This window comes from Electrophorus electricus, chromosome 1 (genome assembly GCF_041902795.1).
Source record: "Electrophorus electricus isolate QZ-2024a chromosome 1, ASM4190279v1, whole genome shotgun sequence".
In the NCBI taxonomy this organism is placed as follows: Eukaryota; Metazoa; Chordata; class Actinopteri; order Gymnotiformes; family Gymnotidae; genus Electrophorus; species Electrophorus electricus.
In genome coordinates, this window is record NC_137497.1 from 41,007,313 (window position 1) to 41,032,496 (window position 25,184).

Here is a 25,184-nt window from a genome sequence, read left to right on the forward strand (position 1 = left end):
AAACCAATCATTAGGAAAAACATCTATTACTGTAGGTATTCCAGGACTATTTTGAAAAGAATAGTCATAATTGGACCACCCTGAGTAAATTTTCCACCTGTCTCATCATCACGTTCACAGACAGGTAAAATCATGGTCTGTTGATCACTGTAACCTAGAAAAGAGATGGAAAACAAACATGGTGGAAGTGCACTTGCTGCTGGTGATTTTCTCCCAAAGCCATTTTCAACCCAATTCAGTTTGCATCTCAGTGACATGGTGTGCTTGTTTTCATTCTGTAATGAAGCAACCACTAAAACAGTACTAAGCAATCTGAATTGAATAATCTGGCAGTTTATTTATTTTTTTGCAATTATGAGTTGACATGTAAATGACATACTGATAATGTCTAAGGCCAGAACTATTTTACTTATGAAGCATCACAGAAGTTAGACATTTTATCCTCTTATTTTGACTTGTGCTTTTGAAAGCATTTATATACAGTGTATGCAAAAAGCTTTCAGACCCTTTCAAGTTATTCATTTTTTCTTGTTCCAGATTCATCTTCAAATGGATTTAACTCACTTTCATCTCTTCAATCTACACATAATACTCAACAATGACAAAGCAACGACACACATGAAAGTGACACACAAGCACAGATCTGGGGAAGGATACAGGAACATTTCTGCAGTGCCCAAGAGCTTGGTAGGCTCAATCATACTCACATGTAACAAGCAATATTCTTCAGCGATTTGACAACCCAGCAATAAATGAGTTATTAGGGATAAATTGCCATCATCAGACAAATAATGAATTATCAATATAAATGAGATCTAGGGTTCCTTACAGAAGGACAACTATCAGTGCAGCACTCCACTAATTAGGACTTTTATGGCAGAGTGACCAGGCAGAAGCCACTCCTCAGTAAAAAGCACATAAGAGGCTGCTTGGCGTTTATAAAAACACAAAGATGAGTTAGGCCGGAGGGGAAGTCATATGCAGAAAATATAGAGCTATACTAGGTGAAAACCTTTTGCAAAATGCTCAAGATCTCAGGCTGGGGCGAAGGTTTATATTTTGGAAAAGACATCAACTGAAAACATTCCACCCAGAAAACCCAGGAGTGGCTTCAGGAAAGCTGTGAAATCCCTGGAGCGGCCCAGTCAGTGTCCAAACATCAACCCTATAGAGCGTCTCTGGAGAGAGCTGAAAATGACTGTACACCAACAATTCTTGTTCTTTCTATGGAAGTCACAGTGACACAATCTAGTATAGATGTTGTGATCAATAAGCATAAGCATTTTTTATTTAATAAAAATGTCATAGTGTATGTATAGAGTTCCATTTTTAAATAATTATATGTTTAAAAGACTTAATCGATGTTCTTAATAAAATTACATAGGAAAAATCAAATGATCCCTTATTGATCTGTGGTTTAAAGCTGTAAAATTATCTCTCAATAGTAAAGAGTTCATAAATGATTTCGAGTACTAAAATTGAAAAGGCATCGATATACTTCCACCAGTCCGTATGTCTAATCCTACATTAACACAATGCAGGTCCACTATACTAAATTTCTTGGTATATTCATTGATGAGAAACTATGCTAGGAAGGGCACATTTACTTAATATCAGAGAAAATAGAAAATATTAGTGTTATGGTAAGAGATCAATTCCTCTTGTTAAAACATTTACTTAACCTATATTGTGTATTCATTTATACATACTTCTCATACTGTAATATTATATAGGCCAGTGCTTTCTACAGTAATATAAACTGTTTACATATTCTTCAGAAATGCTTTGTTAAAATTATCGATTAGCTAATTATGTAAACTTTCACCAACTTTTTCAAAACCTCTGGCTGTAAATGTTTATTAACTTAACCCAATATTTCAGTTTATTTTCTCCTATTAATAGTCTTCTAGACTCCATTTCAAACAGGTTTCAGTACAGCTTGTGAAATCAGTTTATGTCTGGTTTATATATGTAATGTTTTAAAATTACTTCATTGTTAGATATATAGATAGATTCATTTTTATTATATTTTTGGTAATTCCATTGCTTTGCACAACTGCATAACTTCTGTAAAGCATTTAAGCTGCATTTTAGTGTATGAAATGAATTATTATTATTATGGTTTCTTACCTTCCTCTGCTGTAGACACCACACTCACTGGCAAGTAAAGAACTGTCCTTTAATCATTTTCTTTATATAAAAACACAACCAAAGATATTTTTGACATCCTGATTTGAACACACACTCTCATAGTTCTGGCTTCCTGTTTCCTTGAATTGAACTCTATTAGCATCTGTTATCTTCACACTTGACACCACTGACACTTGATTGCCATAGTGTTGCCACTTTCTGTCATGCTGCAGTTATATGCACTGTGCATAAAGCAAGTAGTTCTTAATACAAACTTCAAGACAATGGCAGTGTTACACAGGAAATAGATCAGTTCGCCTCTTTGCATTTAAAGGTACTGGTGTTTGTGGTTTTGCAGGCATATATATCCACACCACTTAATTTATCACTGCCCTTTTATCTGGGCATTGCGATGTATAAAGCCCCCTCGGCTAAAACACCTCTGAAATAATTTTTTCCACAAAAATATCAAAATGTCACCAACTTTCCTTTCAACACATTATTTACAAGCAATTATGCTTGGTGACTTAGTGATCTAGAAATATTTATCATTAAGAATATTCATTAAGAAAAAATGTTTTTGATCTCATATACTAATTTTGATCTTAGATTATATCATGAGATGATGATATAGAATTCCTGGGACTGAAATATATATATAACTACCTCACTCCAGTAAAGTTTGACTACTGCACATATCCAGAACACATGAAAATATTTCATTTTAAACATCTTATATTCTGTGATGTGTTCTGTGAACAACATCATACTGTTTGTTTCATCATCTGTATGTTTGCATTATGTGCCAGAAAATATTAGTGAAAGTCTGAGTCCAACGAGGAATATCTATGTTCGTTGAAATGTCTAAATCCTATTCCTTGTGTGGAGTAGGTGTGGTATCATTGAGTGGGTAAATGTTTTTGTGGATTTTGAAAGCAGATCCTTTTTTGGGCTGAGGGCGCTAATGGCTTGCGTTCAAGGTGGTGATAGCAAAGGGTTTTGTTTTATGATAATCTTAGACTTAATGGCATCAGGTTAGGCGAAATGATCGGATCAGGTACAGTAGGGTCAGGTTCACGAACAGACTCAGAAACAGCCAAATCATCAGAAGGATTACACGCGAAAGTGTCTGAACATCACCTAACGTGCATGTCTGAGCACGGGTCAGCACACAAGTCAGGCTCCGAGTCAACAGGGTTTTCCACCACTTCGGGTACAGGGAACGCGATACCACAAGCTATGCCGTTACCAAGTACAAAGGAAACGCCACTCAATGGCAATTCAGGACGAACAGCAACTTTCTCTTCTGAAAATAGCAACACACTGATCAAAACAAGGGATACGATGGGGCTGGAGCACGACTGGATACTGTAACTCTTGGAGTTAGTGCTATTTAAGTTACACTCCACCCCAGATGAGCAGAGCTTTGGGACCGGTATAGAGAAGCCTGTGAAGCATGCGGTGTAGACGTGAGCCACACTCACTCAGTTTTGTAGTAATCTTGCTGGTTTATTCGCCACGCCACCTAGGCTCGCTCTTGGAGTTTTGTAAACAGCTCATACATGAGTTGTGGAAACGTCCAAAGATCATAACGCGTTAATAAAGAAGTAAATAATGACAAAAGAAGAGCTGGGTCCAGTAATGCCCGTCATGTATAGTACCAACCAAAAACTCCTCTGCGTGGGCTACATGCACACGCCTTTTACGTAAACGTAACTTAAGGAGACGGTACGCAAATTACTGGCCATTACAATGCGCGTATTGGAGGAGCTGCCAACTGTTATGAACCTCTGTCTGGGCTTGGAGGCCGTACCAGGGAAAAGCAACGATAAATGGCTAACGGAATGGAGAATGCCCCTGGTAAAGAATAACAAAAAGAAACGGAAGCACAAATGGTAGTCTCTTCTTTGGTGTACTAGTGTGTAGTACAGAGGTTAATATTTAGAAACAAGTAAACAAACTGCTGTAACTGGTTCGGAAGTGACCCAGACCAAAACAACAAACGAGACCCACACGAATGAAAAAAATAAACACACTATATAATCCTAACAAAAAAGAAACATACAAACGACTACCCTCACTACCTACACATAAACTGAAGCAAAAACCCTCACCCAACAAAAATGGCAGCCAATTCCTACTACCAGTAACCAACACCAAAGTACCATACACAAAACAAAACGATATTGTATAGAATAAAAGAAATATAAATTAAACTTCCTGGAAGACCCTCTGACGGTGTATCTGATCTCCAATTTGAAATGGCAGATGACGTCCCTGACACAGTGGCTGTATCTGGGTGGAGTAGAATCTTTCCATTTAATGGCTAAACACCAGCTGATATGAAAGTGTATAACACATAACTGCAGCGAAAGCTGAGTATCTAACTTGTGATTATCGATAGTTAGAAAACTTTTTTTTTTTTTTTTTTTTTTACAAATTCAAGGAATACGGCCTAAAAAATGTTGTTTTTCAGATTCTGTCATAAATGTCATCCGTGTGATGGTGGACAGCAACTCAAGAAACTCGAGTTCAATTATAGGTGATACAAAATGACAAAAGGCTGTGTTGTCTTTGGCTGCAAAAATTCAATGTATAGTGGGAATCCCGTGCACTAATAGTCCAAAGATCCAAAAATATTTTAAAAATGGACAAAGTTTGTCCAAGTTAAAAGGGCACATTGGAAAGGATCATTCGCTTACTTCGTTAGCAGTAGTTCTTTACCACAACTGTGGGATGTGGAAAGCCACGCTCACACGATAACTTGAGCTACTGCTTTTCTAACAATATGGGAATTTAAAGAAACTTGTTAAAGAGAGGTGTTCATGAGACTCTGTGTGAATGGAAGTAAACAGGGTAAGTGCAATTATTATTATTATTATTATTATTATTATTATTATTATTATTATTATTATTTACATTTATATAGCACCTTTCTCATACTCAATTACTTTGCCTATTTTAGATTATATTAGCTAACTAACAGACTTTCGAAGCTTGGTACCATACTAGGCTAAAACTACTGCATGTAGTTGTATTACGGAGATTTATAGAGTATCTTATGAATTTGAATGCAACACAGATCGCTTTTACAGCAATAACAATAACTGAATGTTTGCGCTTAGACAGCTAGCTATTGTCATTAATAGCTAATTTTCTAATGAATTTCTAATGTTCATTATTTAGTTAATTAGCTACATTACCCATAATTAACCAGCATCTTTCCAAACACCCAAACACTTGTGTGGTTAACATTTCGTCAGTTTATTTCAGGGTTATGTTTTTTTATTTTGTTTTTTTGTCAATGTATGGAGTTAGCACTAGACATTCACTGAAGTCAGCCATGCAAAAGAGAAGGCAATGATAATGCATGCATTTCAAGGCTGTTACATCTCAGTCTAGGCAGGATTGTCCGAGCGACTGGTGCGTGATATGACAAACAAAACAGACAAAGTGAATACGGTGCAGAGCAAATGTATTACAAAGTGTTGGAATAACATACAACTATACAGGGAACTAGTGTTACAACATCAGAAGGGACCAAGGCCAACAAAACAAACAAACAGAGCAGGCTAAAACTGTATATACAAGGCAGCCAACTATTAGAGGCATAACATTAACTCTAAAATCAGGGACAGAATACAAGTTCATACACAGATTTCTCAGTTAGTTGAAAGCAAACAAGCCCAACACCACACAAGTCTCTTACCAGACACAACCCCCCACCCCCCATCTCTATCTGGTGAGCCGGGAAGTTGGCGATTGTTAATAGACAAGATTACATTTAGTAATAGTTTTTACTTTTAGAATCAGTTTTCAGAATAATGGCCAATATAAAGGTTTTTACCAGTTGGAATTCCCAGTTCTCTCTACTGGGTTAGGTTGTTCATTGCTCTCTGGAGTATCTTCTTCCATCTCTAGCTAAAATATAAATGGTTGAATTTCACTATTGATGATATTCAGTCCACCACATTGTCACTGCAGATTCATGATCTTCATCGAATTAAAAAAATGTCTTCGGAATCTGAAGAACCAGCACTGGAAAATTCGCAGTCCAAGTCAGTCATAATAGTGTTTGTGCGCGGCTTTTTTCCCTGATGTCCACCAATGACTTCACTCGGAAACGTTCTGGAATTTCCAGTGCAACATCGGGTTTTTCCGTCAAAATTTACTTGAATTTGTCATTTTTAAAGTGAACATATTTTCATTTTAATTCACATATACATTTTTGCAGTAGCTAAGATAATGTGAAATCTTCAGGGAGGTCCATTTGGTACTTAGACTTTAAACAAGATCATACCCCTGGCAAAGAGAGAGCAGAAGGTGAGCATAACAGTTCCCCCTTACAAAGATGGGTGCCTGTTGGAGCCACACCAAACAATGCAATGAGAGATGATGGCTCTACTGCCTTATGAAATATCCTAGAAAAGGTCTCGAATATGGTTTGCCAGAATGTACTGAAATGATAATTGGGTACATTTACATTTTACAAACATCAGCTACAGCAATAGTTACCTGTGAGGGGAAAAAAAATTATTTTGTCAGTGAGTTTTGTGATCTTCACACATGGTTTTATAACTTCAATTAAATGTCATATTTTGATAGAGGGAGGAATATTAGATTGTCACTATTAGAGTCCCAAACTGTATTACAATCCAGAACAGTTCATTAGTTGTGAACAGAAATCATGAAAAAAAAAGCTGATTCATCTTTGTTAGGGCCATAAATACTGGTAAAAAAAAAAAAAAAGTTTTTGATTGTTGTATTATTAATAACAAACAATGACCCTCTGGGTCTGTGATTGTCGGGTTATGGATTACAATAGAACAATTCATGTTGTAATACTGATTTGGCAATATTCTAACTCCCCCCCCCCCCCCCCCACACACACACCTTTAAATAAAATTTAAAAAACTATAATTTTTTTTTAAGAGTTAAAGGATGCAAAGGAAATTATTTTTTCAAATTTTGAAGTTCAAAGTCTGTGAGATGTTTTACATTTATAGCATTTAGCAGACGCTCTTATCCAGAGCGACTTACAAAAGTGCTTTGTCATTTACGCATAGAATATATCCAAGTACATTATTAATTATTATTATTAGAATTAAACATACCAGTGAACTAGAATACTGTAGAATACAGGGATGAATGCTGATACCTAGAAGTGCAAAATAGATAAGGTCTATCTTAAACAATGATAAGTGCTATAAACAATAAGTGCTAGAGTTTGTTAAAATACATAAACAGTGCCCTACAATAATTACTAAATTAGTCAGTCAATAAGGGAGCAGTTTCAGTTGTCCTTTAAATATTCTGCAAATAGATGGGTCTTCAGTCTGCGTTTGAAGACTGCAAGGGATTCTGCTGTCCAGACAGCAAGCGGGAGTTCATTCCACCATCTTGGAGCCAGGACAGAAAATAGTCTCAATGCTTGTCGTCCATGAGACCTGAAGCAAGGTATTTCAAGCCTAGCCGTACTTGAGGTTCGAAGTACTCGAGGTTCGAAGTACTCGAGGTACGGATCGGGCTTTGACCGATGACCTTGTGTATGAGGGGGCTGGCCCATTTTTGGCTTTGTAGGCAAACATCAAGGTTTTGAATCTGACACGTGCAGCTACAGGGAGCCAATGAAGGGAGCGCAGCAGTGGAGTAACGTGTGAACTTTGGAAGATTGAAGACCAGATATTGGCTTTAAGCTTACTTAGGTGAGTGAATATTTTTGTTCTTATCAAGGTGAATGTAACATGTAGTCAATAAAATTGTTTAAAACCAAGTGCAATTGACAGTTTGGAAACCTTGTTATACCATTGTCAAAGACACATTTGATGTTTTTTGTTGTTCTGTTGTTTAGCATCAGTCAAGTTGGTTTGAACAAAGCCAATGGAGGAAATCTTATGACTGAGTAAAGACAGATTTCAGTGAGAACATTTGGCATCAGTCCCTACTTTGCTACAGTAAAGATAAACTGAAATGTATATGAGATCAGCCAGAGTTAGAGCTCAAAACTCAGACTCCAAAATAAAAAAAAAGAATCATTTCTGAAGTTAATAGGAAATACAGGTTCCATAGATAGAAATCCAAATGCACAAAGATGGATCAGAGTTAAGATATTATACTGTTGTGGAATGGGAATTGTCAGTTTTCCTGCCACCTATTGCACTGTAGCAGTAGGACGCTGTATGGCCCTCTGGTGGCCGAAGGCATTTCAGCAGACGCTTTAAGAAAGCACTGCTCTACTATGGCACCAGTCAGATGGAACTCAGTATACTGAAGAGGTGATATGCAGTAGGATCGCCTAGTCACTAGGCCTAGAAGGTGCAATAAATCATGATCACTGATCATGACAGTGTGGAAGAACAGAGCATCTCAGACCTAACATAGTAGAGTATAAGTATGAACAGTGACTGGCACAAGAGGGGATTATTAGGGCTCACGCTGTATAAAAATGGGCCTCATTGTGACTTATTTAGGACAAGCAGAATTTGCAGATTGGATTGTTGACAAGTTTAGGGTGACTTCCCTTCATTTAAAGGAATGACGGTACCAAGAGGCTTATTGTTACAATGCTAAGGCATTTATTCCTACATCTTATTTTGACAGACCTTGTGACAGATTGCAAGGTGGATCACAGAAAGACACAGATGGACAACTTCAGTTGTTTTTTTCTTCTTTTTGCGCTGCGCTGAATATATATTTTTATTTATTTTACATTTTGATTTATGTAGAAATATAAATATGCACAAAATCAAGATTTTTTTTTTATTTGAGAGAATGTTAACTTTATGTTTGCAGATTGCAGAATGTGCAGATACTCAGCTCTGACATGGAATATTAAAATCCCAGACATCAGTGAATGCAGAATATTTTGGTGTGAAGCATACTGAAGCTTAGCAATGGACATGCGAGGCCATCAAGAGTATCATTCATTCAGGTAGATACTTGCCATCTCATCCTACCAAAAAAAACAAAAAACAAAAAAAAAACCACCATGACTTACACCATCAGTATATCAACACAAAACCTGCATCATTACGAATACATTCAACTTTCCTTTTTTCCCCCATTTGTTGTTTTTTTTTTTTTGCTCTGAGATGCCCAGAAATAGCCCACATTAATAAATAAACTGAACAGCTGTTATGAAATATTCACAAGACTCTTTAGGTATGATTGGTGATCACTGTAAACTATTATTTCTAGGTTCTAATCTCACTCCTCCATTTTGGACTGGCATCCTACCAGTACTAATATGTAAAATAGGTCTGTTCTTAATACACACTAGATAGACTTTATGAAGATTCAGACTATGAAAGGCCTAATAATTAGAAGAAGAGTTTAGAAATCAGTTGGAGCGAAAAGAGCATGGCCCATGGTCCAGCACTGGGACTGAGAACAACTACATTACTAACTGTAGAGGCATTACTTTGTCTTTAGGGGGCAGTGTGCTGTTGCTACCTCGGGAGCCTGTGAAGTCACCATGGCGGTACTCCAAATATGCCCACCCGATACATCATTTGCATAGATGTTGTCATCCTTGTGCCATTCATAGGTCTTCTGCCGGACCTTGGTCTGGGTTCCATTTGACTCTATGTTCTGTCTAAACAAACAAAGCAGTTCCTTAGAAGTGTCTTTAAAAACAAATCCATGACAGAACACATACTATAAAGCTCATTTAAATTTACACAGATGAAAAATGTTAAAACATAATGCATCTGGATGAAGCACTTACTTGTATTTTTAATTTGAAAAACAATCCTAGATTAAATGAAAATGTTAATCATTCTGTAGTTGAGTGGTGGCTCATTATCATTTAAAGGAACAGGCACTCAAACAAATAGTTATGAACAGGGTTGTTTGGACAGACAGAGAAGCATGTTGTGCTGGATGATCCTGGTAGTATTTGGTCCAAAAAATATCAGACATTTCACTAAGACCCCAGGGAACTGTTTTCCTTATTGTAAAGGGCCCCCCTTCAACTGTCTGTACAGCATATGTGAAGAAATGTCATGATTTGGCAATATTGTAAAGGGGAAACACTGACGTAGCACACTCACACCTTCAAAATGGCTAATAGGAAAGCAGAGCATTTGATGACCATCGATGACCATTGATGATAATTGATGTCAAAATTACAGAAAACTATGAACACTAAAAAAAAAAAGCTTAGTTTTCCTTGTATGGGGTGATTCCCCTAGGTGGACAACACCCATCCCAGACCACCCATACACATGACCCTAAACCTCTGGACATTTGCATTCAAATAAGTAGTGTGTTTCTGAACTCAACAGATATCCAAATTATTCAAGGAATAAAATATAGTCTGTGTTCACGCTTTGTTTATTTCATGATAATAAAACATTTTTTGCCTGACTGAAGTGCATGTTTTTTCCTTCCCCATTGTTCAAACGCATGTGCATCAGAATGTTTAATTTTCATTCTACAATCATTAAAATGATTGGTGAGGAACTTTTGGACTCACCTACACTGGCTTGTGTTCTCGGAACCTCTTGTATTTTTAGCTCCTCTCGAGTGTTCATGTCTGAAATGAAAGCAGATTGAAGAGTCCTGTAAATATGTGAGAGAAAACTGTAATGCATAAGAGAACTTTTAAGCTTAATGAAAAAGGTCTGTTCCTCCCTTTTAAATCTACTACTCTATTGCAGGTGCTGCTGGGTTTTAAGTTTAGCTCAGTGCTAAGATACCAGATAAACGTAATTGTATGTAAGGTCGGTTCGAACCCAGCAAGTAGGCAGCCTACTGGGAGAGCAATCATGCTCTAATGGTAGGCCCATGTGGAAAAGTAAAGTAAACAACCAAAGGGGGGAGTCGAACCCCGGCTGTTGTGTTGCGAGGTGAACGCACACCTGCTAGACTGCGGTGGCCAAAAAACCACCTGCACGTATAATCGCTCTTCAAAGGAATGGAAGATGACAAATCTAGAAGGAAAACAAAACTAAACACCATGCCGAGCGTGGAAAAAGGGAGAACCAAGGATGCCACGGGAAGGAGGGCAGAATCGATACCAGAAAACAGGGAGGAACGGTAATGGCGAAGGGGAGTCTTAGGAGAGAGACAGATTTGAGGGGGAAAACTGGAGAGGGGAGGGAACATGTAAAAGCAGGTACACCCCCACAGCACAGAAGTGAGGTATAGCACAAGGGCTCACAGACCTCAATACCCAAAGTTACCAGCTAGGCACTTTGCTCAGAACTTTGGTGACTGAGTCACTGGGCTTATATAGGCCTAGCCCAGCTGTTGGGCATTATGCCTGATTAGTGGTGTACCTGACTCGAGACCTCCCTCTGGTGGCCAGAGGGGGCCTCGGCATGGCACCGACCCTTACATTGTGGCTGAATAAATAAATCATGTAAAACTACCTCTTTTTCATTCTTCTGTGGACACCTAGCACAACAATTCCAAGGACAATTAAAACTATGGCCGCCAGAATGAAATAGGTCAATCCATCAGTGCCTGGAAAGAATGGAGGAAATGACTTAAGAACAAGCAGCAATGTCCTTCTGCGGTTTCCCCTACACACAAGTGAGAAGTATCCAGTACCTTGTGCCAGCTGTGGAAAGCCAGACATCTGGTAAGTGTCATTGCCCAAGTAGTTTGCTGCCTCACAAGTTACAAAGTGGCCCGGTGGCCCTGTCATCACTGACACTGTCGTCATTCCCGTATAGTTATTTGTCATGTTGAAGTGAGGAAGGAGAGCACTTCTTCCATCAACAGTCCAGGAGATGCTGGCGTTTGGCTCCGCCTCCACCCAGCACATGCAGTGCAGAGATCCTTCCCTCTCCCAGCAGGCTGAGTCTGGCAGGATGGTGGGAGGGACTGAGACACGGAGACAAAGTCATCAGCAACACAATCACAAAATCTTACTGCTGTGGCACCCAACCCAATATCCCACGTTTAAAGGGGCAAGAGGCAGTGAAGGTTTGCATGACACACTGGTGTTATTACAGCCACAGTCTGGCTCTAGAAGGACAAAGAATCATGGGGCCACAGCAAAATACTTGCAAGAGACTTTCATGTTTCCTTTGTCATCTCAAAGTGAGAAAAAGAAAAACCAACAAACAGGTTTTGTTTCTGGCACATTCATTTTCAGATCTGTTTAGAAGTGCATTGAGTGCATAAGTCACATTTGACTGTGGTCTGTCTGATCATGTCTCTAGAGAGAATTTAACAAAGGCCAAGGTAACCAATCATTAAGGCAGCACAGTAGATCACTTGACCAAGAGTGACTCTCTTTTGAATGCTTGATGGATTATGGACATGCACATCTTATCTCTCGAAGACGTAAATCAACCCTCCCAGGATTAAATCATGTGCAGTAATTCTAAGACAGTATATGAGAGTAGATTGAGCAGGTCCATGTGTCCAATCATCTCTCACTGTGAGTCACTCCAAAGTACATAAAATACAGTAATAATTCCCTAAGGCTGAGGTGTCAGACTCCAATTTATAATAGACATACAATACAATAACAGTATAAATGATACCACAATAAAATAAGAATACAATAACAGTATCAATTAAATTATGCTATCCTAGCTATACATCTTCATTTAGTTTTAATGACACTCCAAACTACAGTTGGGTTAACTTGAATAAGATCTATTCTACAAAGTACACCTTAATTCATATTTACTGGAGTTACTGATACAGAGAAACCGGGGTCCCACAATGAAAAGAAGATACAGAGCTACATGGGCCTGGAATTCTGGAGCAGGATGAAGGCCACTCGTAGTTGGCCACTAGGGGATTGCTGTCACTACTGCATGTTAATGAGATGTTACCACCCTCAACCACAGGCCTTGTTCAACTGATATTTATGGTTGCATGTGCTGGGGCATCTGCAGAAATGAATTTAATATAAACTATATATTCATAAATAGTCTACCAACTAAATTATGTAACTGTATACAACACAGAGTTCATCACAATTGCTTTGAAATTCTCTTGTATTCTTGTATGGACTAATACAATGAACTAATCTCATTATTCCCCCCTGCAACCCAACCTGATATTTAATTTACATTTTTAAAATATGTTTGATGGTATAACATGAGGAAAGCACATTTGTATAGTCAACACTCACATAAGATGTGAATTGCATCACTAATTGCAGTGTTTCCATCTGACATTCTCCTGCATGTGAGCCTTTTACCATGGTCTCGATGGCTGGCATTGAACTGAGCGTGTGCCACAGAAACCCACAAGCCACCCGAGTCCTGTGTAGTGGTCACCTCATTAGAAACAGAAGACAGGCCCAGCCATTCCAGCAGAGGTGGAGACACTGGACAGGAGTGCCGGACTGTGCATTTGGCTGAGAAAAGCGTTCCTTCCACTTGTGTGCTTTCTACAGAAATGCGAGTCTCTGAAGGTGCCGCTGTATGAAAAATACAAATGTTAAAATCAGTGGTCAATATGATTACCTGGGCCAAAGTCATAATTATTTTCATAATTATTTATTAAATTTACTTAATAAACTTGTCTGCGTGTAGGTTTTGAACATTGTTTCTCCTTGTGTACTCACAGACTTTTATCTCTGTGTATTCTCCATATATGTTGTGAGGATTGATCCATACATACACACTTATTCCTCCATCCTCTTGGCGAACATTGTCAATCTTTAGGCTACAGTTTCCCTGCATAGCATTTCCCAGGAGTGATGTCCTTCCTCTAAACTGATTTATTATATCTTTGGTGTCTTTAGAATACACTGGAGGGTATCCAGAGCGCTGATACTTGTACCAAGTCGCATATGTGTGAGATGTGGTACTGCACGGCACCACCACACAGGTTCCTTTGATGGCTGTAATGGATTTTGGCACCTGCACCTTCGAGCATCGACATGAGCAGCTCAGGAGTGAAGCTGGGAGACAGGACAGAGTGTAGAGTTTATTCAGCTTCACTAGATCAGTGCAGATCTTTTGTGATGGATGGACTTTGGCTTTCAGCTTTACAGAGGTTGGTTTCAAAGTGGATGTAAAATGAGTTTAGCTGATCCTTTTATGCAAAGCTACTCACAATTATTACTGAATACAACTTGAGCAATTGAGGGTTAAGGGCCTTGCTCAGGGGCCCAACCATTACATTTTGGCAGCACCGGGTAACCTTCTGAATACTAGTCAAGTATCTTAGCCACCAAGCTAAACCCTGTATGTGTAACATTATAGCAGGGACAAGGTGAGAGGCAGAATGCACGAGCTTTTTACTAAACTGAAACAAAACTAAGAATTAAGCTACAGCTACAACTAACTGACCACAGGGGAAACCAAACACAGGGCTTAAATAACCAAAACAATCAAGCACTAACCAGACACAGGTAACCATATGAACAGAGAGAACCAAATCAAAGACTGGAATTGAGGAACAGACGAGGCGCAGAGAAAAAACGAAACCAAGAAATGGAACAAACAGGAAACAAAGGAAAACAGACACGGCAGGGAAACCACAGTAGCAGGGACGTCAGCAGGGTGGCCAATCGTGACAGTGACATGCTCCCATGAAATTGCACTATTCAAAGATTAAGCAAAGGTTTTTGATAAAGCCAAAAAGCAGCTTAAAAATTGTTTTAAAAAACCGATAGTTTGATCTGCTCTGTCAGTTGCACCAATGAGATAATGGAAGTGCAAACCTGCATGTTCTGCTTTTTAGAATGTGCCCTATAAATAATGACATTCAAATGAATTAATAAATAATGAAGCTTTCCTTTATAAGTTCTCATCCTTCACATATTTATTCAAACCTTACTGGAATATTACTGGAGCTTTTCTACAGGAATGCTCGAGTGTATTTTTGCCCCATCTGCAACTATCAAACCAATTATTTGGCAAAACATGTATTACTGCAGGTATCCCAGGACAATTATAAAAGAATACTTATAACTGGACGACTGTTGAATATATCAAGAACCTACAGTGAACATCCTAAGTTTTCTACCCTGTGGGGCGTAACATGGGACATTCATCATCACTTTCACAATCAGGTAAAATCATGGTCTTTTGATCTTTACCTGTTAGAAAGAGTTTAAGCACTCTGTCCATTACTGCACACTTCAACCTAGGAAATAGATGGAAAAACATAGAGGAAGTTGAAACAAACTGAGTTCAGTCGCAGCTGGTGAGTTTCATTCTAAGCCATTCCCAACCCAATTCAGTTTGCATCTCAGTGACATGGAGTGCTTGCTTTTATTTTTAAGTATATTCTATAGGACACTGTAATGCAGGTGAAAACCAAACTTCTTCCAAGTTGGTACAGAAGCAACCACCAAAGCAGTACTAAGCAATCTAAGTTGAATTATCTCTATCTACAGAACAAATAGGAAGATGGCAGTTTATTTATTGTTCCTAATTGTGAGTTGACATATAAATCACATAATAATGTTAAAGACTAGCATTATTTTACTTAGGAAGTATCAAAGTTAAACATTTTATTCTGTTTAGGTAGACTTGTGACTTTTAAAGCCTTTACATAAAGTGCATACAGAAGGTTTTCAGACCCTTTCAAGTTAGTGACTTTTTCTTATGTACCAGACACATCTTAAAATGGATTCAGCAATTTTTTGTCTCATCAATGTGCACACAATGCTCCACAATGACAAAGCAAAAAAAAAGGTTTTGGAATGTTTCATAAATAAATTAAAAATTAAAAAAAATATTGCAATTACTTAATTTGCAGACTCGTTGTTCAAACAGTTGCAGATGAGCATTGTTGTATCCTACTTCTTACAGTGATCCTTGAAATACTGCTACAAATTCAGTGGTGTCTACCTGTGTCTATATGCCTTCACCTCTTGGCAGAGTCTACACCTGTGCGTATACCTGTAGGTAACTATATACGATCTCTCAGTTGATGGTGCATGTTAGATTGAAAACCAAGATAGAGTAAAATGTGCATAGACCTGCAACACAGGACTGCATCAAATCACGGATCTGCAATGCAGCAATGAAAGTGCCTCGATCTTGCTCAAATGCAAAACATTTGGAATCATCAACATTCTTTGTAGATTTGGCAACCCAGCCACAAATGAGTAATTACGGATGAAGGGCTTTTATCATACAATTAACCAAGCACCCAACGGTCAGTATAAATGAGATCTAGAGTTCCTTTGTGGAGATGGCATAACCTTACAGAAAGTTAACTCTTAGTGCACCACTCCACTAATTAGGACTTTTATGGGAGACTGACAAGCTAGAAGGCATTCCTTACTAAAAAGAACATTAGTATATGATTGGAGATTAAAAAAGGGATCTAAAGAACTCTCAGATCAGTAAAAGTAAGATCCTCTGGTTTGATTAAACAAAGATTGAACTATTTTTCCACAATTCCCTGTGATGTGTATGGAGGAAATCAGATAGAGCATCATCTCATTAACACCTTCTCTACAGTCCAACACGGTGATGGCAGCATCCTGCTGTGGGGTGTTTTTCTGCAACAGCGACTGGAACACGAGTTAAGACAGAAGGAAAAAATAGATGCAGAAAATATAGAGCATCTTAGGTGAAAACTTTTTGCAAAATGCCTGAGACCTCAGGCTGAGGTGAAGGTTTAGATTTTGAAAAAGACTGGAGATATTCCACCCAGCAAACCGAGGAGTGGCTTCAGGAAAGCTATAGAAGTGAGAGACCTGTTTTTTGTTAAAAATCACATACCTTTTCTAAAGTGCCATAATACAATAGAGATGCTAGCTAACAAAGCAGAGCTAGTGATCAATGAGCTAAAGATTTTTTAAATTTGGTAAAAATGTTGTATTTTGTTGTATTTGCAGACTTCCAATTTCAAACAGTTAAACATTAAATATATTAACTGATATTCCTAATAAGATTACACAGGAAAAATCTAATTATTCCTTATTGATAACTCATTTAAACCTGAGAGATTACGCTTCACAAGAGTTAATGCAAGCAGAATAAATGAAAAAGCCATTTGTACACTCCCCCCAGTCCATATGTCTAATCATACATCAGTATGTTCAATAATGAGAAACTATGTTAGGAAGGGCACATATATTAGGAAAAACAAAAGACAAAAAAATAGACAAAAAGACAAAAAATGAAAATATTGCTCATAAGAAGAGTTAAATTCCACTAGTTAAAAGAATATTACTTAACCTGTAACCTGTATGCATTGATTTATCCATACTTTTCTTACTATAATATTATCTAGGCCAGTACTTTCAAAAGTAATATAAGCTGTTTGAATATATAAGCATATTCAGAAATGCTTTGTTAGAATGAACTCTTTATCTCATTTTTATGTCAACTTTCATGCACTTTTTCAGATCTTCTGATAATACATTTTTATGAAATTAACCATTTATTTCAGTTTATTTTTTCCTTTTTCTGGACTCCCTTGTAAACCGATTTCAGTACAGTTTGTCTTTATTTCACAAGATATTCTGATAAGCTCTACAAATGTTTCTTTAGAACTTCAGATTACTCTTTCTTATAGAGGAACTCCAGTCTGGATCATTTTACCAACACATCTAAAAAGCTGAAATCATCTCTTCAGGTTCAACAGAAGATCAAAACTCATTTCCTCTTAACCTAAAGTAGATCATCTGTATATCAATTTAATGTGGCTTTTGTGTGTCTTTTTTCTTATTCCTTACAGTTTAATTTTTCTCACTTTTTTCTTTCTTTCTTTAAAGTGTTTTATTGTTGTATTTTTTCAACACAATGTATTGGTTGCTAGTTGTATTTTCCCTCATATATATATATATATATATATATATATATATATATATATATACACACACACACACACAGTACACATATTAAATAAATACATTTCCAACAGAAAGCTGCACTGAGTTTGTGGGGTAATTACCAAAACAAAGATCTGAGGCTGTCACTGCTGCACAAGGTGCTTTAACCAAGTGCTAAGGATAGGGACTGAATACTTATGCTAAATAGATATTTGTTTTTATTTGAAAATAAAGTTATAAAACATCCAAGAACTTGTTTTTGCATTGTGACTTTGGACTTTGTGTCTAGATTTATGAGCAAAAAAATTGTGTTGAAATAATTTAAAGATGAATGCGAAACATACCAATATTAGTAACTATGGTGTGTTCCCTTGCCCAGTACAGAACAGCTGTAAAAGCTCACTTGCATAAAATCTAAATGAATCTTGCCTTGAGTTTCTTATTTGCCTAGTGTGGTTTTCATGTTCCTGTTTTGGGGGATTAGCATCAGTCAACAGCATTAGCTTAGACTAGGTTTTAGGAATTCCTCATTACTGTTGGTTTTTAGTTACCTTTTAGTTATGTTAGCTGAGCCATGTGGGCTTCTGTTTTTGTTGTTTTTCTGTTAATAAGCAGAATCCCCCTGCTATAGTGTCCACAGAAAATCTCATCAGATCCTTTATCACATATGCAGGGAAATTGCTTTTTGTAGCTCTAAATAGTAAAACCAGTTTTTGGTTTATATATAGATATATATACTTGCACAAATGCACTACTTCTGCATTTTAATGTATGAAATATCATTCTTCTTATTAGTATTTTTATATTATTATTATTATAGTAGTGTTTTTTGTTGTGTTGATGTTTCTTACCTTCCTTCCTGTAGACACCACACGCGCTGGCAAATAAATACCAGTCCTTTGGTCATGTTCTTTATAGAAAACACTAACGAAAGCCATTTCTGACTTCCTGATTTGAACACACTCTCATATTTCTGACTTCCTCTTTCCTTCAATTAAACATTATCACCTCAGGAGACTTCATTTTATCTTTGACATTTAATCTCTGCATGACCATATTAGTGCCAGTTTCTGTCATGCTGCAATTCATTTTTTTTAATGTAAAAATGTCTTACATCAAAAAAATATTCACAGAAAATCTGTTTTGAGACACCAGTGTCCAGCTGTCCATAGCAGAAAACAATAGAACACTGAAGCCATGTGATAAAAGCACAGAAAAGATGAGCCAGTAAGTATCGGAAGTCTTAAAGCAGTGGAAAAGGTCTACAACGATGATCTCACGAAAGAGAAACTTCTGCCTTACAGTAACTCTGCCTTTTTGGAAAGGAGTTTCCTGTCATTCAGGAAGAACTCAGTCAGAAAGGATTACATCACAGCACAGCCAGAGTGAGTTGTATAGCCCCATATAAAATTTAAAAGATTATCCAAGATGAAATTTAGTTAAGTTGTATTCTTGCCAGGATATGGAGCTGTGGTTTAGATTTGATGGTATGGGGTAGTGTAACCAGGAAAACAGAAACATATTTGGCACCACAATTTAAGAGAAACACTAGTACCAAGGAGACATTTCAGACAAGGTACTCTGAACAGCATCAGTTTCAAACTAGCAAGACATAATTCAACAGTCCAGTCAACATTGTATCATTGGTACAGAAGAAGGGCCACAGAATGCCATTTCTGCTCAAAACAGCAACTGTCTGATGTGAACACTATAAAAAAAAAAGCAGAAATGAAATTGAACTGCTCATTTTAAGAACAAATGGAAAATGAAGGGGGAGACCAAAATGACACACGACGAAGGCAACACATCTAAGCAAACTAAGAAAAAAGACAAACTGCTGAAATCAAACATACCATATACAAATTCACCATTTTCAAATATTTACCACAATTAAATTTTTAACTAAATAAGGACTGAAGAGAGAAACATGGCAGTCCATGCTGTGCACATCTCCACTCACCCCCGGGTCTACTGCCCAAGTCCATGTCAGGTGCGACATACATAGTTTCAAGTTTTCAAGTTTCAAGTTTGTCACATACATAGTCATACACAGTATAACTCGCAGTGAAATGGTTTGAGAGTGCTCTGTCCAAACTGAGGAAAAAGAAAACAGGGGTGTATTGGGAAATTTTTTTATATATATATATACACACACACACACACACACATACATACACACACACGCTTTTCCAATATTGTTCAATTTCCAGCTTTGGTGGGTCTGTTCTTAGGCTCTTAGCCTGCCACAGAGAGTACACTTGGCTTGTGGGAGAAGCTGTTTATTCTCCTGGCTTTTACTTTTCTCTACCTCTTCAGGTGGGCAGCCAGAGCTGGTAATATTTGCTTGGCAGTCTCCAAGGCCTTATTTATGGACAGCTTGTTATACCTCTCAGGTAGCTTCAAGTATCTTACACCTTTCTGCAGTTCTGATAGCTGGCTAACATCCCTCTGTGTTGCACTCATCTTTCCAACAACCTTCTCCAAGGGAGATACAGAAAGAGAAAAAAGACCAGAAGTTTGCCATCCATCCTAACCTTGCAACAGTAAAGTTCAACAGAAATTGATGTAAGATCAGGCAGAGTTAGAGCTCAAAATTGCCAGAGTCAAAAAACCTCAATTCTATTTCTGAACATTTTGGGTTGAAGAGTACTGAAGAAATGGACAGCTGAGGCCATCAAGATATTTGCAGAGTATCATTCGTTCAGGTAGATATTGGACATGTCATCCTAAGAAACAAACAATCAAACAAAAAACATCATGACTCTGTTCTTAATACATACAAGATAAACTTAATAGTAAACTTAAAATTAATAGATGCATCTGATAAGGGTCAACTGTAAACTACACAGTGCTTTTACTCTCCAGGGTTGAATGTGAGGAACACTAATTTCTTCATTACTAGAGTTCATCAGTTCCAGATATGGGGGGCACCCTGCTCTGAATGTGTGTATTTTCTCTGCCCCAGCCCACCTGATTCAGACTATGAAAGGGCTAATAATTAGATGATGAGTTTAGAAATCAGTTGGAGCAGAGAGAACATGGCAGATGGCCCAGCACTGGAACTGAGAAACCACTACATTACTAACTGTACTAACATTGCATTGTCTTTATTGGACAGTGTGCTGTTGCTACCTCAGGAGCCTGTGAAGTCACCATGGAGTTATTGTAAATATTCCCACCACATGCAGTATTTGCATAGATAATATCAAAGTTGTACAAATGATTGCTCATCATCTGTTGGGTGTTGGTCTGGGTTCCACTTGTCTCTATGTTCTGCCTAAATAAACAAAACAGTGTTCCTTAGAAAAAAACATCAACATATTAAGTATTGTAATAACTTAAAATATATGTACTGTACATATACACAGTTGAAAGATGTTAGAACAATACTTTTGCATGAAGCAATTACTTCTTACATTATTCATTTGCAAATCAAATCGAGGTTAAATGAAAATGTTAATATTCTCTAGTTAAATTAATTTGAAAAGTAAATAGATTAATTCATTTTTGTGTACAGTCTAACTGGAATTAGAGTCTAAAGTGGGCAGGTCAGTGGAGGACTGAGGCCTAGTAGTAGACGATGGAGCAGTAGTGAAGCATCTGAATACATTCAGTAGATTAATCAAGAGACAATTAATTTAACTGTTTAAATAAGATTTGTTTATAATCTGATGAATTCGGTTGTTTTTCACATTATTTACAGTGTCTAAGTTCATATTTGTAGATTTTTTAATGATCAAAATGACAGAAAACTATGAATATTCAGAAAAGTTTTCCTTGAAGGGGCAGATTCCTCTGGGTGTTTTTGTATTCAAATATACAACTTGTTTCTGAATTCAACAAATATTCAGATTATTCAAGGAAAAAAATATGGCCATAAAGATTGTATCCACACTATTTCTAGGTAATAAGACTTTTGTCTGACTGAAGTGCATATTTTCCTTTGCTACAGTTCAACCCAGAATGAGTCATTTCCATATTAAAATGATTACAAACATGACTGCAGAGGAGCTTTTGGACTTACCTACACTGGGTTGGGTTCTCTGAACTTGTATTTTTAGCTCCTCCTGAGTTTTCATGTCTGAAATTAAATCAGTATGTACAGATTGAAGAGCAAACAGACTATAAATATGTGAGACAGAAATCTGGTCTATTAAAAAAGAAAAAAGGTAACAATAGACCTTAAAAGGTTTATTGTTCCTTTCTCCTTATATCTACTGTTCCATTAAGGGATGCTGCTGGTTTTAAATTTATCCCAGTACTAAGACACCAGATAAATGTAATTGTGACTGTATAAATGAATCATACAAAACTACCTCTTTTTCAGTCTTCTGTGGACAACTATAACAATTCCAAGGAAGATGAAAACTATGGCAGCCAGAATGAAATAGTAAAATCCAACAGTGCCTGGAAAGAATGGAGGAAATGACTTAAGAACAAGCAGCAATGTCCTTCTGCGGTTTCCCCTACACACAAGTGAGAAGTATCCAGGACCTTGTGCCAGCTGTGGAAAGCCAGACATCTGGTAAGTGTCATTGCCCAAGTAGTTTGCTGCCTCACAAGTTACAAAGTGGCCCGGTGGCCCTGTCATCACTGACACTGTGGTCCTTCCCGTACAGTTATTTGTCATGTTGAAGTGAGGAAGGAGAGCACTTCTTCCATCAACAGTCCAGGAGATGCTGGCGTTTGGCTCCGCCTCCACCCAGCACATGCAGTGCAGAGATCCTTCCCTCTCCCAGCAGGCTGAGTCTGGCAGGACGGTGGGAGGGACTGAGACACGGAGACAAAGTCATCAGCAACACAATCGCAAAATCTTAACAAAGATCACGGTCAACAAACAGTTCACTTGACCAAGACTGACTTTTTTATGAATGCTTGATTGATTATGGACATGCACATCTTATCTCTCGAAGATATAAATCAACCCTCCCATGATTAAAACATGTGCAGTAATTCTAACACAGTATATGAGAGTAGATTGAGCAGGTCCATGTGTATAATCATCTCTTACCATGAGTCATTCCAAAGTACGTAAAATAGAGCAATAATTCCCTGAGACTGAGGTGTCAGACTACAATTCAGAACAGACACATCAATTTAGGGATTTCTTCCCCATAACATACCTGATGTACAAAATAAAGGAATTGATATTGAGATTTTATTGAATCTATTGTGTTAAATAATCTAAAGAATATATCAGTGTAATAATGTGGCCTGTAAGAACTGTTGTTTGACAGCCTTTGCTCAACAGGTAAATGCACCAGCTACTCACAATGGACATTCAGAGACAGTTGGTCTGATTCACCCAGTCCGATGGAGTTATGGGCAATGCAGGAGATTTTCATATCTCGTCTGACATCTTGAAGCAATAAACTTCTTGTCTTGTGCTTAATGGTGCTATTCATTTGGATGATGCGCCACTCATAGCTAGTCACTACTACATGTTAATGAGATGTTACCACCCTCAACCACAGGCTTTGTTCCACTGGTATTTATGTTCACATTTGTTGGGGCATCTGCAGAAATGAATTTAATATAAACTATATATATTCATAAAGCCTTATTTCATATAGTCCACAAACTAGATTATGCAAGGATACAATACAGAGTTTCTCTCAATTAGAGTTTAGCAGTTCATTTGATGGTTTGAAATGCTCTGGCATTCTTTGTTGCATTTTTAATGTGGTTTTATTTTTAACGATGAATTAAATTTATTCTCATCTATCCCCCTACCACCAAACCTGATATTTAATTTACATTTTTCAAAACGTTTAGATAATATAAAATGAGGAAAACATTAGCGTAGTCTTTACTCACATAAGATGTTAAGTGCATCACCAGTCGCAGTGTTTCCATCTGACATTCTCCTGCATGTGAGCCTTTTACCATGGTCTCGACGGCTGGCATTGAACTGAGCGTGTGCCACAGAAACCCACAAGCCGCCCGAGTCCTGTGTAGTGGTCACCTCATTAGAAACAGAAGGAGTGCCGGACTGTGCATTTGGCTGAGAAAAGCGTTCCTTCCACTTGTGTGCTTTCTACAGAAATGCGAGTCTCTGAAGGTGCCACTGTATGAAAAACACAAATGTTAAAATCAGTGGTCAATATGATTACCTGGGCCAAAGTCATAATTATTTTCATAATTATTTATTAAATTTACTTAATAGGTTTTGAATATTGTTTCTCTTTGTGTACTCACAGACTTTTATCTCTGTGTAGTCTCCATATATGTTGTGAGGATTGATCCATACATACACACTTATTTCTCCATCCTCTTGGCGAACATTGTCAATCTTTAGGCTACAGTTTCCTTGCGTAGCATTTCCCAGGAGTGATGTCCTTCCTCTAAACTGATTTATTATATCTTTGGTGTCATTAGAATACATTGGAGGGTATCCAGAGTGCTGATACTTGTACCAAGTCGCATATGTGTGAGATGTGGTATTGCACGGCACCACCACACAGGTTCCATTGATGGCTGTAACGGATTTTGGCACCTGCACCTTCGAGCATCGACATGAGCAGCTCAGGAGTGAAGCTGGGAGCGAGGACAGAGTGTAGAGTTTATTCAGCTTCACTAGATCAGTGCAGATCTTTTGTGATGGATGGTCTTTGGCTTTCAGCTTTACAGAGGTTGGTTTCAAAGTGGATGAAGCTTAAATTCATGATGACTTAGCATAGAGCACAGAGAATCAGTGCCACAGAATAATTAGATAATGACCAACAAGGTTTAAATAGGAACACTAACGAAGGACAAACAAGGAACAGCTGGAGCTAAAGGGGAGGAGACAGGACACCATAGTAACAGACGATAGTAGGAAAACAAGGAAGTGCTTTAGGTAGCCAGGGAAACGGGGGACACTCCGGCATGCGAGCATGACCATCACATTGACATAGTGTTCTGCAAATATTATGGGAACCTTTTGAGTTTTCTTCTAAAAACACCAGAAAAACTCCGCAAATACAGTAACGTGTCAATGGAATGGCACTATTCAAAGATTCAACAAAAGTTGTTGTTTTTTTATAGTCACAACACTTAGTTTTGAACTGCTCAGTTACACCAAAGTGATAATGAATGTAAAGGACTGCATGTTCTGATAAATAAATATATTAATAAATAATAAAGCCTTCCTTTATAAACTGTCATCCTTCACATATTTATTCAAACCTTACTGGAATATTACTACAAGAATATTCTACTGTAATTTGGCCCCATCTGCCACTCTCAAACCAATCATTAGGAAAAACATCTATTACTGTAGGTACTCCAGGACTATTTTGAAAAGAATAGTCATAATTGGACCACCCTGAGTAAGTTTTCCACCTGTCTCCCATGGGACGCT

General features: G+C 37.6%; 1 protein-coding gene and 1 long non-coding RNA gene across 6 annotated transcripts; both read right to left on the minus strand.

Annotated features, from left to right (window-relative positions):
- Positions 1 to 8,716: 8,716 nt before the first annotated feature.
- LOC145659083 (sialic acid-binding Ig-like lectin 12) lies at positions 8,717 to 14,587 on the minus strand. Of its 2 annotated transcripts, XM_081720030.1 has the most exons (7): positions 13,667 to 14,587; positions 13,229 to 13,519; positions 11,686 to 11,961; positions 11,505 to 11,598; positions 10,607 to 10,666; positions 9,583 to 9,724; positions 8,717 to 9,082 (listed from the first exon to the last, which is right to left on the minus strand). In XM_081720030.1, exons 1-7 carry the CDS (start codon positions 13,782 to 13,784, stop codon positions 9,050 to 9,052), a joined length of 1,014 nt encoding a protein of 337 aa, XP_081576156.1. In that variant the 5' UTR covers positions 13,785 to 14,587; the 3' UTR covers positions 8,717 to 9,049. The 2 variants fall into 2 exon arrangements, with proteins under 2 accessions (XP_081576156.1, XP_081576152.1); XM_081720026.1 differs by having other exon boundaries at positions 11,505 to 11,961.
- A 561-nt stretch (positions 14,588 to 15,148) lies between these two features.
- On the minus strand, positions 15,149 to 22,299 carry LOC145646736 (uncharacterized). 4 transcript variants are annotated; one of them, XR_014116246.1, is made up of 5 exons: positions 22,159 to 22,299; positions 21,867 to 21,923; positions 20,975 to 21,119; positions 18,694 to 20,568; positions 17,976 to 18,535 (listed from the first exon to the last, which is right to left on the minus strand). It is a non-coding gene; the product is annotated as an uncharacterized LOC145646736 (long non-coding RNA). The 4 variants fall into 4 exon arrangements; XR_014116233.1 differs by lacking the exons at positions 17,976 to 18,535; positions 22,159 to 22,299 and adding an exon at positions 15,149 to 15,195 and having other exon boundaries at positions 21,867 to 22,036; XR_014116227.1 differs by lacking the exon at positions 22,159 to 22,299 and having other exon boundaries at positions 21,867 to 22,036.
- Between the last annotated feature and the right edge of the window lie 2,885 nt (positions 22,300 to 25,184).